Below are 13,875 nucleotides of genomic sequence, written 5' to 3'. Positions count from 1 at the left end.
GATCACTGTGAATTTGAGACCAGCCTGAGCTACAAAGCGAGACCCTGTCTCAAAAAGACATAAATAAATAAATAAAATAAAATAAAATAAAATAAAATAAAAATTCAGGCAGCTTTTTTGTGCTATTGTTTTCTCTGCTGGGTTATCCCTACCTTTCCCCTACTGTCTGCCTGGTGTGGCCTCAGGGCAAGCAAAAGAATTTAAATATTAGCTCAGGAAAACAAACAGGCAGCAAATCCATCCCCCTCCAGTTAAACGCAAAGCGGATGTCTCTTAGGTTATCTTTGGTTGTACGTTGGCCTGGGTTACTTTCCATTGTTGGGATTTGGTCATTAGGTGTGGTTTATATTTGATAAGGCTGCAAAGAAAAGAGAAACTTACCCCAGAACTTCCAGCCCCCTTCCCTCTGGTGCTTGGGGTTGGGGTGGGGAACTGTGGGTGCTTAGCTTGGGAGGCCTCTGGCTGATCCTAACTTTTAGTTTCAACAGTGAAGGTCACATATTAGCATGCATTAGAATTATCTGGAGGGGTTGTGAAGCCACATAGCCCACCCCTGGAAGTCCTGATTCAGCAGGCCTGTGAGGACCCACACACTCACAGTTGTAACCAGTTCGGGGGAGACATGATGCTCCCTGTCCAGAATGGCACTTCGAGAGCCTCAAGGGTTGCTGGTCTCCTGGGTTTCATCCTGAAATAGCAAGGCTGGCTGGCAGCAGTATTTTGAGGTTGTCTGAGAACAAACAGGAGCTCGGCTTTGAGGCCAAGTCTGGCTGAGCCAAGTCTGGCTGAGCCTCTAGGCTTTATTGAGGATCTATTTATTGCTGGAGCTGGGGGTGGAGCTGACCTGAAGCTCAGGCCCAGCCACTTGCAAGTACAAAGGTGGCCTGGCTCCCCACTGTAGGCACCCATGTGTCCCAGCGTGGCTGCTTTCTCTAGCTGCAGGAGCCCACCTGACTCCAAGATAGCGGCCAGGGCCTGGAAGTCCCCATGGGACCCAGTCTTGGTGCCCACGTGGTGATCAGCTTGGAAACGTGCCTTCTTGAGATGCCTCAGCTCCCTGGTGTCCTCCTCCCTTGGTTTTTTTCTGATAAGATCATGAATAGCTGGGCCTTGTGGCACATGCTTGTGGTGCCAGCACTCAGGAGGCTGAGGCAGGAGGATTGCTGTGAGTACGAGGCCAGCCTAAACTACATAGGGAGACTCTGTCTCAAAAAACAAAAAACAAAGATCATGATTAGAAGGGGAAAGACAGGGCAGGAGATGTAGCTCAGCAGCACAGCACCTGCCTGGCATGTGTGAGCCCCTGAGTTCAATCCCTGACACCAAGAAAAAGAAGGGGAAAGACATAAATTGGCATAGTAGACTTGGATTTTCTGACTTGCTGGTGAGTGGGTGGTCTCGGGGTAGAGGGCCACAGTATGCCTTTTGCAGACCATCAAGGTGACCCTGGGGAAATCACCAGCTGCTGTGGTTAGGGGAGGCCTGGTGACTTTTGCTTGTACCTTTGCTTCATTGCCCTGCAGTGGACCTTGGTCCCTCCCTGCACACCACTCGTCTTTGCCATGGGCCCCCCTGGACTCCCCTGACAGACACAAAGTCCAAACACAATGTGCCTGCTGAGGGGACTCCCTCCAGTCCAGCTCCCGCAAGCCAGGTGCCCTGGTTCAGGCCCTGGGACTGCCATCGTGTGGGGCCAGCTGCACTGGTCCGTACCGTCCCAGATTACTGAGGGGACAGGTTACTCAGGAGTTCTTCTCTCTCCACCTTTCAACCTGGCTTCAGGGACAAGGAAACCTACTGTCCCTAAGCACTGTGTTAGGGACACTATAGACTTTGTCAGCCTTTTTTAAAAATTTTTTTAAATTTTCTAATTTGGTACCAGGAATCGAACTCAGGACCTTGTGCTTGCCAAGAAGGTGCTTGTGCCACTGAGCTATATCCCTGGCCCAACCTTGTCAGCCTTGCTCAGGACTCAAGAGTAATTGGCTACCAGCCACCATGAGCTTTGCCATAGACCAAGGGTCATATGTGTGTGAGACACTTCATTCAGAGCTCAGAGAAGAAAAGAAGCTCAGCGTGTGCTCAAGACACCAAGGTCCGACACCCACCTCGAATTTCACACTCTCAAGGCCAAGAACCTGCTTTGGACCTGCTAATTTCATCTCCTGAATTTATTTGGAGGAAGTAATCCAAAATATGGAAAGAATGAATCTAAAACATGGGAGAATATAAATATAAATCTCTATATATGTACAAACCTAAAATAGGACAAGAAATATATGTACTAAGCTGTTACTGCCAGCATTATTTAGAATTGTGGGAAACTGGAAATAATTTAAATGTCTATTAGAGGAATGAAACAATAAACTGCAGAAAACTCCCTGGTTGGGATATGAGGAGTCAGTAATATAATGTTATAAAGACAATGGGGTAAGAGAAGAATGTGAGGTATAAATTTAAAAAGCAGAGAATACAAACAATTACAATTGTGGGAACACTTGCCTATTAAAAGCGCTAACATCATTGTTGATCAGGGAAATGAAAATTCATGCTCACCAGAGTGGCTAATATGAAAAAGAGCAACAACACTCAGTGCTGATGAGGATGTGGGGCAACTGGAACCCTCACACAATGGGAAATGGCACAGGCACTCTGGAAAATTGTCTGGAGGGTTCCTACAAAGTCAAACATTGAGATCTACCCCGTGATAGGTAATTCTATTCCTGGGTGTTTATCCAGAGAAGTCAAAACATATCCCTAAGAAAGACTGGTATAAGAACACTCCCAGCTGCTTTATTCATTGTAGCCTTAAACCTGAGGAGTAAGCTCAGTGCCTGCCTGAGGTGGGGGTTGGGAGTGCTTAAGGGTACACAGTAACTCTGTGAGTTGAAGGAATATTCTAGATCTTTCTCCAGTGGTTACTAAGGTATGTACATTTGTCAAAACTCATACACTAATCCCCTTAAAACACAGGAATTTTGTACATTGTAACTTAATTTTATACATAATTTAGCTGGATGTGGTGGCTACATTGTAATTTAGCTGGGTGTGGTGGCTTACACCTATAATCCCAGTACTCGGGAGGCTGAGGCAGGAGGATCAATGTGAGTTTGAGGCCAGCCTGGGGTACATAGTGAGTTCAAAGGTAGCCCAAACTACATAGTGAGACTTTGCCTCAGAAAACAAAAAATAAACAATGTAACTCACCATCTCAATAAAGGTGAAGATATACGTCTATACATATGTGTATGTGTCTCTGCAGGGTGTGTATATGATATATAATACACTCAACGTTGCTTGTCAAGGGAGAAAAATAGAAGGAAATATCCTAAAATGTGGGAGGGCTTTGTGTTTCATGGATGAGATTATAGATTTTTTTCTTCTATGATTCTATTTGGATAAAGTATGGAATGACAAATGCTCGTTCGGTAAAATTTACAGACTGCTGGAGACACATGCTCAGGGTGGGCACCGTCTGAGGTTTCTGGTGCCGGTCTGGGGGATCCCAAGGGATTCTCTGCAGATCCGCCAGGCTAAGTCCGCAGGCCAAGCTGAGACCTCACAGGCCTCCCGGAGTCACTTGTGCTGTCCTCGACACAACCCCGTGTTGTCTTATTTCTGTCAGCCAGCATCTTCGCAGACATTGCTTTTTCTGAAACACAGCATGTGCTCATCAAGGGCCAGGATAATATCTTTAATTTCTTTTATTTCTTTCCCCCTCCCTCCCTTCCTGTAGTGCTGGGGGTGGAACCGAAGACCTCCATATTCTCTGCTCAGGGTGGAGCTTGCCAGTGGGCCTCTGAGGATATAGGATAAATCTTTATATTCCTAACAGCCCCATGTCGAGAAAATAAATCTGAGCTAGCACAAGGCCACCATGTACAGTGGCCCAGGCTGTTCACTGCCCAAACCTCAAGCAACAACACAAATAGTTTCCCTTCTGTGTGCATGTGCACTTTGGAGTTGTGCAAGTAGAGTCCTTGGTCAGGATCCCCGCACCGCCACTTCGTAGTTTTGTGACCTGCAGGAAGTTATCCTGAGACTGGTTCCTTATCTATATAATAGGATCATTAGAGGACTGAGTTGAGATACCGTGTGTTCAAAGCCCTCTGCCATGGTCAAAGAGGTGCTTAGGTAATGAATCTTCCTCTCCACCTCTTCTTCTCTGACCTCCTTTGCTCAGTGCACTTTATCACTACTTCTTCACAGCCTCACCCAGTTCCCCGCAATTGTCAATTATGTCCCCACCTCAGGGTCTTTATATATGCTCTGCCTGGGAGACTTCTGCTGCTTCCTTGCCCTGCAGCTGGGCCTGCTGTTACCTGAGGCTTTACCTAAGCATCACTTCCTATCACATTGCTCCGTCTCATTAGTACAGTAGTCCTTCCTTTTTGGGGAACACTCCTGACACCCCCAGTGGATAGTCCCCAATCAACCTGACATGTATTTTGCTTTTCCCTATGTGCCTGGCTTTTTTGCCACCTGGTGCCCTCTTTGTGTGGTGCTTGAGACTCCTTTGGCATCATGGCTTCTGTGCTTTGGGGCCATCATTAAGCCAAGGTCACTTAGACACTGCAATACCCTGAAACCCACACAGCTGGACACATGGAACAAAGGGATAAGCTGTGCACACAGGGTCTCAGCATTGGGCCCCTTGGAACTGCACGTGAATTGTTTATTTCTGGAATTTCTATGTACAAGTTTTTTTTTGGGGGGGGAGGGGGACAGGGTCTCACTATGTAGTTTCAGGCTGGTCTTGAACTCATTATGCAGCCTAGGTTGGGCTCAAACTCAGGGCATCCTCCTGCCTCAGCCTCCCCAGTGCTGGGATTATAGGCATGTGCCACCATGCCTCACTAGCATCTGAATTACTTCTCAAATTTCCACGTATAGTTTCTGGGCTACTGTTGACCACAGTTGCAGTGACACCAGGAAACCCTGGGACGACCCTTGGTGGGTGTGTGCTGGTCACCTGCCTCCTGCCCCAAGTCCTGGCCGCCACAGCCCCAATGTGAAGCACAGGGGCGGCTCGCACAGTGTGCCCAGACCAAGCAAAGGAGCAGGTACTTGTTGCCAATCTGACCTCGCAGCATTCAGTCTCTCCATCCAACTCTTTTGCAAAAGAGAGACCGGGGCAGAGACTCGGCTGGCTCCCACCCCGGCGGCTGAGGGTGTCTGCCCAGGACGTGCCCGCCAGCCACGGCTCTGAGCGCTGCCGTGCCAGGGAGACTCCACGTCAGCCACCACAGAGTCGCGAGGACCGGGGAATAAAGAGGGTATTGTGCAGCTGTAGACGTGGACGGCTCTGGGAACAGCTCCGGAGGCCCCTCCCGCAGGACACACCCTCCGCCGCCAGGTGCCCTGTTCCCTCCCTCCCTCCCGTCCCCGCAGCGGGCCAGTGAGGGCAGAGCCCCAGCTGCCTTGTCTCTGTCCCTCCTGGGCCCTGCCGACGCCACCATGGACTTCTCTGACCCTTGTCAAAGCGAGAGTCCTTAAGATTTCGGCCAGAAAGAGAAAACTTAGACTGGGCATCTGGGGCAACACCCACACGCTGCAGAGTGTCACCAATGCTGGTGGCTGCCTGCTGTCCCAGGGCCCTCAAACGCAGCCTCTCCTCCCGCCCAAGTGACCAGAGCACATTTCCAGAAAGCTCCTCCCACCCCGTCTCCGCCCCCCTCTTCCAAACGTCCCCACTCCAGACGCTGCTCCCAAGTCTCTGCTTCTCCCGCTGGAATGTTGCCTGGGTTGATCCCGGAGCCTGGCCCAGAGGCCACCAGGAGAGAGAAAAGAACCTTCTTACTTGGGGTTTTTAAGTAATTTAATTTTCTATATAAACAGTGTGTCTTTATAAATAGAAAACAGTGCAGATGTAAAATGTCACATCGGAAGGCTGGAATGTCATATGATCTTCTTACATTTTTCTCGATACCTTCCCCTGTACTGTATGCATTATGCATTCAAATGTATTACTCTCATAGTCTCATCTTTTCCTGCCAGGAAAGTTATGAGAAAACTAGTTCCGTTCTGAGGAAAACCTGGCTATGTGACTACATTGCAGAGAAAAACACAGAAACTACATGTTTAGTGTTAAAATTGGTGTCAAACACATCAATTTTAATGCTTTCCTGGGACAGATGGTTCAGCGTCCACCTCCACCCTCCTCTGCCATTAGAGGCAGCCGGGCACAAGTGTCTGAGAGGTGGTGCACAATAAATCAGTAACACTTTAGTGTGAATTAGTTTTCTCTCTTTCACAAATACACATTCACCAGTGGCACCTAGTGTGTCAGGGACTCATCGGGAAATGACGTTAGCAGGAAGACTAGGGCTGAAGCCTGCTTAACTCCATCCCACCGCAACCCAAGTTCTCTGACCATGGCAGAGTTCTCCTCCTAAAGAAGAGAGGCGCTGGGGCTGCAGGCTATGTCTCTTCCTCTATGCCAGTCCTCCTGCAGTGCACATTCAGATGGGAAGCTGGCGGCTGTGCTGAGTGGGGTAGCCTGCTCCGGCTTTGGCTGGCCAGAGGGAGCAGAGCAGAACTCAGCCGCCCTTGTAGGCCTCATCTGAATCTTACTATATTTTCTTTCTTTTTGGTTCTGGCTTAAAGACCTTCTTCAAAATTCTCACTAATGATTAAAAAATAAAGGAAACCCCCAGCTGACGAACAGAGCCCGAGGAGGCCACGCGGTGCTGGAGTGGCCGGGAGCTGCGGCTTTGAGGTCTGCGGGGAGGAGCAGAAGAGCAGACCGAGCAGCAAGTCCTAAGTGCAGGCCTCACTAATCGACGTGCACACGCGACTCTGAGCCTCAGCAGAGGCGGGCACACGCGGGGCCTCTGCCCAGCCCCAGAGCAGAGTGACTTCAGGTGGATAAAAGACAGGACTTCCTGAAGCTAAGAGCTCCTCACTAGGGAAGCAAAATCCCAGGGAATTCAGAAGGAAAACAGCACAACTTGCTGCTGCTGCTGCTTCTGCAGAGCCAGGATCCCTGGGCTCAGAACTGACCCTCAAACCAGTGCCCAGGTGCCGGGGCCTCGGAAGGGGGCCAGTGGCTGGGGAAGGGGTTCTGTAGGCCTCCATGGGTAGAAGAAAAACCAAATTTGTGTGTGTGGGGGGGTGTTGTGACAGGTAGTTGAGGTGGTCCTCCTGCACGACCACGCCTGGCTGAGAATAACCAAATCTGATTGCACTTTGTGTCTGTACCGATGACAGCTTGCTTGACAAACGTAGATCCGACTGCAGAATGAAGAGCCGAAGGTCGCGCTTGGAAGAGGCAGTAAAGGTGGGTGCAGATGGGAAGAGGCGAAATTGGGGAACAGAAGGAGGAACTCACCTCTGGGATCCACGGAAGTCAGGCAGAGAAACAGACTCAACAGGGCGGCGCGCAGAAGACCAGCACATTTGCTCCCGGGAGGATTGCAGAGAAAGAGAATGAGTGGTCCTGTGAGGTGCCAGGTCCTGACAGTGCCCGCACCCCATTTTCAGCCAGCTGCAAGCTACCGAGGGCAGTGCCTTGTGGGGTTGGTCTCCGTGGACCTGTCGGTGCCAGTGCAGACTTCAGGGCACTGCAGAGCTCTGTGAGTGCTGAGCGAGCAGTCACTGGGCCAGCAACAGATGCAGCTCTGGGCTAAGGGTCAGTGTCCTGCGGGCTGCGCTTCCACCCGTCTTCCAGAGGAGCCAGGCAGCCTGGCAAGCTTAGCTAGCCCAGGAGGGAAGGATGAAGCTCTGTGGGGCCCTCTGATCAAAGGTCTTGGCTTTTACATCAAGATGTCCAGTGAGGCGGCTGCCCGTATAGCTGGGCTCGGGGTCACAGCGCTTCTCTTGTACCTCCCACCTGAGGTGGAGGGTGGGGCTCCAGGTAACTCAGCAGGATGAGACTGCCCAGGGTCTTTGGTTCAACGAGCGCTTTGCTTTGTGTTACTAAATTGCAGATAGTGTTTTAAAAGATTAGCAAAAAAAAAAAAAAGACTGTCCGGGTATGGTGATACACACCTGTAATCCAAGCACTCTGAGAGGCTGAGGCAGGAGGATCAAAAATTCAAGCTTTTTTTTTCGGTATTGGGGATCAAACCGGGGTGCTCATTCATAGAGCTACATATGCACCCCTTTTTACAAATTTCTTATTTTGAGATACAGGCTTGCTAAGTGCCTCAGGCTGGCCCTGAATTTTCAGTCCTTCTGCCTCAGGAGGGGGAGCTGGGATTACAGATGTGCACCACTGTGCCTGGCGGATCAGAGCTCTTCATCATCTTCTGAGGAACATGCCGAGGGGAGATACATGGACAGCCTGCAGGGGGACCAGGAGGGGGAAAGGGCCCGGGGTCTGCTGTGCTCACTCAGTTCTGCAGGGGGAAGGTGGAGAGTTGCATCCTGGGAAGCCTGAAGTTTTGGGAGTCTCGGGCTCTTTTTTTGAGTTTTTGAGACAGGGTCTTGATATGTAGCTCAGACTGTTCTTGAACTCACCATGTAGCCCAGGCTGACCTTGAACTCATGGCAATCTCCTGCCTCAGCCTTCTGAGTGCTGGGATTATAGGCATGCACCACTGCACTGGGTTTAGGCTCTTTTAATGTGGGAAAGTGTGACTTTCCTCTATAGTGACAGGAAGAACCATTTGCAAAGCTCCTTAGAAAGCTGGAAAAGCACCCTTCTTGGTCCTCTGCTGCAGGGCTTTCTCCAGTAGATGAGGGGTGGGGTGAGCTGAGCCCCCCTTACCACAGGTCCAGTGCATCCCAAGAGATGCAGGGGCCCCTGAGGCCAGCACTCCTGCCTGGCCAGATTGCTCAGGCTCTCTGGGCCCGCACCCCACATCTCGGGGATGAGATAACAACTGCCACTCCCTCACAGGCCGTGCTGAGGGCTAAGTTTACATATTTGTAGGGACTCTCAAGGCATGCTGGGCACACGGTAAGACCTGAGCATGTTGCGCATTGTCACCATGCACTTCCTTCCGCATGTTTTAGTTTGTCATTTATTATCTTTTCACAGTTGTTGACAAAGAAAAACCTCTTTTGAAACTGTAAGACATAGTCTCATCTTTTTTTTTTTTTTTTTGGGCCGGGTTTTCCTTTTTTGTTTTGGCTGGCCTCAAACTTACGGCAATCTTCCTGCCTCAGCCTCCCCAGTGCTAGGATTACAGGCGTGCACCATGATGCCCAGCTAGTCTCATCTTTCTGGCTACCTTATTCTGTGGTACTAGGGATTGAACCCAGGGTGTCACACCGAGCTATATCCTCAGTCCTTTTCATATATATATTTTTATTTTGAGACAGGGTCTCACTAGGTCACTAGGTTGCATGGGCTGGGCTTGAATTTTTGATCCTCCTGCCTCAGCCTCTCAGAGTGCTTGGATTATAGGTGTGTATCACCATACCTGGACAGTCTTTTTTTTTTGGCTAGTCTTTTAAAACACTATCTGCAATTTAGTAACACAAAGCAAAGCGCTGTCATGAATTAATAGACCATGCTAGGTATTCTTGTATGTTTAATTGTGCCTAATAAGAATGCTTTATTGTGTACAATTTGATGTTTTCCCATAGCCACAGAACCACCACTATTAACAATATAGGGAGCACTCACACCATTCGAAGGAAGTCCCTTAGGGTCACCTTGGGGATGCATCTCCGGCCTTTCCCTCTCATCCAGCACTTCCCAAGTCAGTGTGCCTCCACTGCACCTTCTCGGTCCCTGGGCGCCTATGCTGTGTGGCCTGAGGCCTTCCAGTCCCTTCCAACCCAGGCTGGGTGATCCCCGCCCAGAGCTCCCAGCCTACCTCAACTGGGCTCCTTGGTGGACTGTCATTGGGGATGCCAGGGACCTGTGTTTTGGGCCCTGAACACCCCGAGGGTGTGGCCTTCCTCGCCTGGCTGCGGGTGGTGAGTTTGCAGATGCCGGGCTGTGGTGTATGCCGAGCCAGTGGGTGACACCTCTCATATCTCCTCCATCTAGTGCTGGGGAGACCCCAGCCTGCAGTCCCAGCTTCAGGGGAGCTCCTGAGGCTGAGCAGGGGTAAGGAGCACGACCTCGATGGTCAGGCCATGACGGGACAGCTGGGGATGAGGAAGGCCAAGCTCAGAGCAGGCCACTGGTCCATGCTGAATCAGACACTGTGCTGATGCCAAACCCAATATTGAATAAGGTGAAAGAACAGCCAGGAGCCTTCTGCAGGTAACCCTCACTCCCTGAGTGCTGCGACCCATTGCAGGACGGTGCTGACAGGTGATGCATCTCCTGGCCTGTCCCCATGGGCACAATGCCCTCGACAGCTCCCTGCAGGAGATGTCATGGTGGCAATTCTGCCAGCGGCTCCCTGCTGCAGGGATTTCTCTGGCAGATGAGGCATGGGGTGAGCTAAGTCCTCCCAGAAGCAGCTCTGAACCAGGGTGGCCTGGGTGTGGTCAACCAGGAACCCTGTCCCCACGTGGGCAGTGGCCATCTCTGGGGTCCTCACCGCCTCCATCACCACCCATGGCTGTTACTGCTTGGCACTGGGCTCTGCCCACCCCACTCCTCCCAGTGTTTCCTACAAGCACCTCCAGCTGGGGCCCCTCCATACCCACAGGCTCCACAGGTCCCACATCCACTGTTCACAAAATATTTGGGAAAAAATTTACACTTGAGTTCAGCATGTACAGACTCTGCCTCTGTCATTATTCCCTGAGCAATGCAGTTCAATTATGTACGCAGTGTCGACGTGGTCCTAGGTATTACAAGCAGTCTAGAGATGATTAAAGTGCTCAGGAAGATGTGTACAGGTGCTGTGCAAATGCTATGCTATTTCGTGCCAGCCTGGGGTCTGCTTGGATTCTGGTATAGCGGGGGTGGGTCTGTGAACTGGAGCAGGAGACTAGGGCATGGCCCTAGACTGGCTGGGGAAGACCTGTTCATTACAAAGCCCCAGGACACCTGTGCAGAACAGATCCCAAGGCCCTGTATATGGAAACACTAAGACAGCCCTGGCTCCCGTTCTTCTCGAGGGAACTGAGCAAGTTTTCCATAGGACAGCCTAGGCCTAGGTCAGCCTGAGGAGTGGGAGATACCAAAGACAGTGGCTCTGGAGCTCTGGGCTACTGTGTTCTCTCTCACAGTGGTCTGCTCTCATGCTGTAGAGTATACTTGCTTCCTGTTTCTACTGGGCCCAAACTTGCTCTGCAGAGCAAGTTTCTTTTCCTACCTTTAATAAATATAAAATCTTTTGCGTTTCTTTTGTCTAATTCTTTGTCCAAGAAATGAAGAACCTACAAACCCCCTCTGGAAAGAGACCCCAGGACCCGGTAACAGAACTAATCCTCCTCAAATTCTGAGCAGAGGGGGACTACCTTTCAGCTAAATCCTTCTGCCAGGATCTCTTTCTGAGAAAACGTAAAGAAAACAGTAAACAAGATAAAGAAGTCCCTGCCCAGGAGCAGGCGCTTGGGCAGATGGTTTTTTTATTGGATCTAGCAAGTGTGACCATAACACATGCTGAATGTTTACATTTTTAAAAATGTATTGCTGCTAGCTGTGGTGGCACACATTTGTAATCCCAGTACTGAGGAGGCTGAGGCAGGAGAATCGCTGTGAACTGGAGGCTAGCCTGGGCTATAGAGTGAGGCCATCTTGAACTACACAGCAAGAGCGGTCTCAAAAAACAAAACATAACAACAACAACAAAAAAACCCAAATGAAACAAACCAAACCAAAAATGTATTACAGAAAAGATGCATTGCCATGAATCTCCCTCACGTATACGCCATTATGTTTAACACTTATCCCGTCATTCTTGTCCCTTGCTGAAGCAGTTCTGGGATGTTCTTTCCAGGGGGTCCTTAGTTGGACTGCTGTGGCTGCCTCAATGTCCTGAATACATTCAAAGCATCTTCCTTTAGTGCTCATTTTTTACTTTAGGGAGGACTCAGAAGTTGGAACATGCCAGATCTGTGAAGAAGATGGATGAGGACACAGCGCCATGCTTTCAAGAATCTGTCTTAAAAAAAAAAACAACAAAAGAAGAACCTGCCTTTCTGCCCGGTGACACTCAACACCAGCATTCACCATATTTTTTATCGCCATACCTAAAGACATTCATGAAAAAGGACTTCCTGAGCTGCTTCAGAAAGTGGAAGGATTGGATAAGTGTGTTCAAAGCAAGGGGGCACACTCTGAGGGGAGTTAGTGACGTGTGTTGAAACACAGCATATTTTTGATCAGCTCCTATATGGGTCACTGTAGGCTGCTTAGGCTGGATGTGGACCCCTGGCATTCAACAAACACCAGGGAAGGAGTGAATGGCTTCATCTCTCAAGCCCAGAAGAGGACGCGATTACCCCAGGTGAACGCATCCACCCACAGAGAGGTTAAACTGCTTACCCGTGGTAGAGCAGGACTCGACAGCAGCAACTTCCAATTAGAAGCTGAGATTCTTGAATTTTATTCCAAGGTGGGGTTCAGTCCTGCAAGATGAGGAGAGAGAGCTAATCCAGGTTACTTCCTGTCAATTAATCATTAATGTACTGGGAATGCCAAGTTGAAAGTAGGCGAATGAATGGTTTAATTTCCCCCTAACCCTTCTTTATTCTCTTGGGAAGGTTTTTCTTTTCCACATCTTTCTAACAATGTCTCGTGCAGTATCAAAGGCAAGTGTGGCTGGTGGTAGTGGAGAAATAGTGCAGATACAGCTGGTGCTGGGGACCCTGCAGCTGCCCCCCACCCCAGCCATCCAGGACGGAGTGGAGTCCACCAGCAGCTGCAGCCCTTCTGGCCCCTTAGGAGCCTAAATTAAAAGAAGCTGTTCTCAAAGGATTTCTTTTAAAAGACCTGTTCTCCTCCTGTTCTGATGGTTAAAAACCAAGCCCAAAGTATTTCAATTGAATTTGGTTAGGAAAGTGTTGATTAACGTTAGGGAAATTCATGCAATGAAGAGTCCGTTGTTGGGTTTCCCGGGACACAGGTGAGTTTCCTTGGATCGGAACCTGGCCACGGCCTTGGTACCTGGAACAAAAGCCCCTAAGGTGGATGGTGATTGTGGCCTTCCCGGCTGTGGTTTGGGGGAGCACAGTATCTCAGACAAACCCTCCGTAACAAAGTGTGCAGGCAGCCACCCCAATTCCTAGAGGGTGTTCCGGCTCTTCCATCCCATTCCTCCATTTTTCCAAGGAAATTCCTTCTGCGTCGATTGCAATCTCTCTGAAGATAAGGATTTACCTTTCCTGGGCTGACCCCAAGCAGAACTGGTCCTCAGACCCAGGGGCCCGAGGCAGCGGTGCTTTGGGCAAAGTTACTGGGTTTGAATAAAGCATTTTCTCTGGTTGGTTGTGCCATCTACTCAGGGTGACGTCCACCGCATCTCGGCACTGCGGCGCCCAGAGGTTCAGGCCGGGGCTGCCGGGATTCGAACCTTCCGCCAACCGCCCCCGTGCAGCGGCTAGCTGAGACCGCAGCCGTGGCGGTCACGGAGAGCGCCATTGCCCAGAAGGGGCGGGGCTGGCCGGCGACCTCCTCCCCGATGGGCGGGGCTAGGAGCCCCGCCCCCGCGCAGAGGCCAGCGCAGCGCTGCGCGGCCCCGCCCCTCGCGGCTCCCCGCAGCTCCTCCCCTCGTCCATTGGCCGAGGCGGAGACCCTCCTCTCTGGCCAATGGTCGCCGCCGCGGCTCGGCCGTCCGTGCCCTGACTGGCCAGCCGCTCTGAGAGTGGCGGGGAGCAGACCAATGGGGAGCGGTAGCTCGATGAATGGCTGGCCCGGGTGGGGAAGGCAGGAGGCGGCGATCCCGGCGGAGGGGGCCGTTCGCCAGCTCCGAGGCAGAAAGTGCCACGACTCCACACGCGCGCACGCAGCCAGCGGGCGGCCGGAGCGGACGGCGGACGGGGCGGGCGGCGTCGTGGTCGCGGCGCCTGCAGCAGCGG

At 51.0% G+C, this 13,875-nt stretch overlaps 1 protein-coding gene across 1 annotated transcript; it reads right to left on the bottom strand.

Annotated features, from left to right (window-relative positions):
- Positions 1-11,660: 11,660 nt before the first annotated feature.
- On the bottom strand, positions 11,661-13,875 carry LOC102010478 (translation initiation factor IF-2-like; the record flags this gene model as incomplete). Its single annotated transcript, XM_013512111.1, is given in 2 exon segments — positions 11,661-11,960; positions 12,344-13,875. A coding segment is annotated over 1 exon segment (581 nt), but the record flags the coding sequence as incomplete, so codon positions are not given.

The sequence above is a fragment of the Chinchilla lanigera genome, unplaced genomic scaffold, assembly GCF_000276665.1.
Source record: "Chinchilla lanigera isolate Chin_1 unplaced genomic scaffold, ChiLan1.0 scaffold00014, whole genome shotgun sequence".
Lineage (NCBI taxonomy): Eukaryota > Metazoa > Chordata > Mammalia > Rodentia > Chinchillidae > Chinchilla > Chinchilla lanigera.
This window is presented reverse-complemented; position numbering and strand designations above follow the sequence as displayed.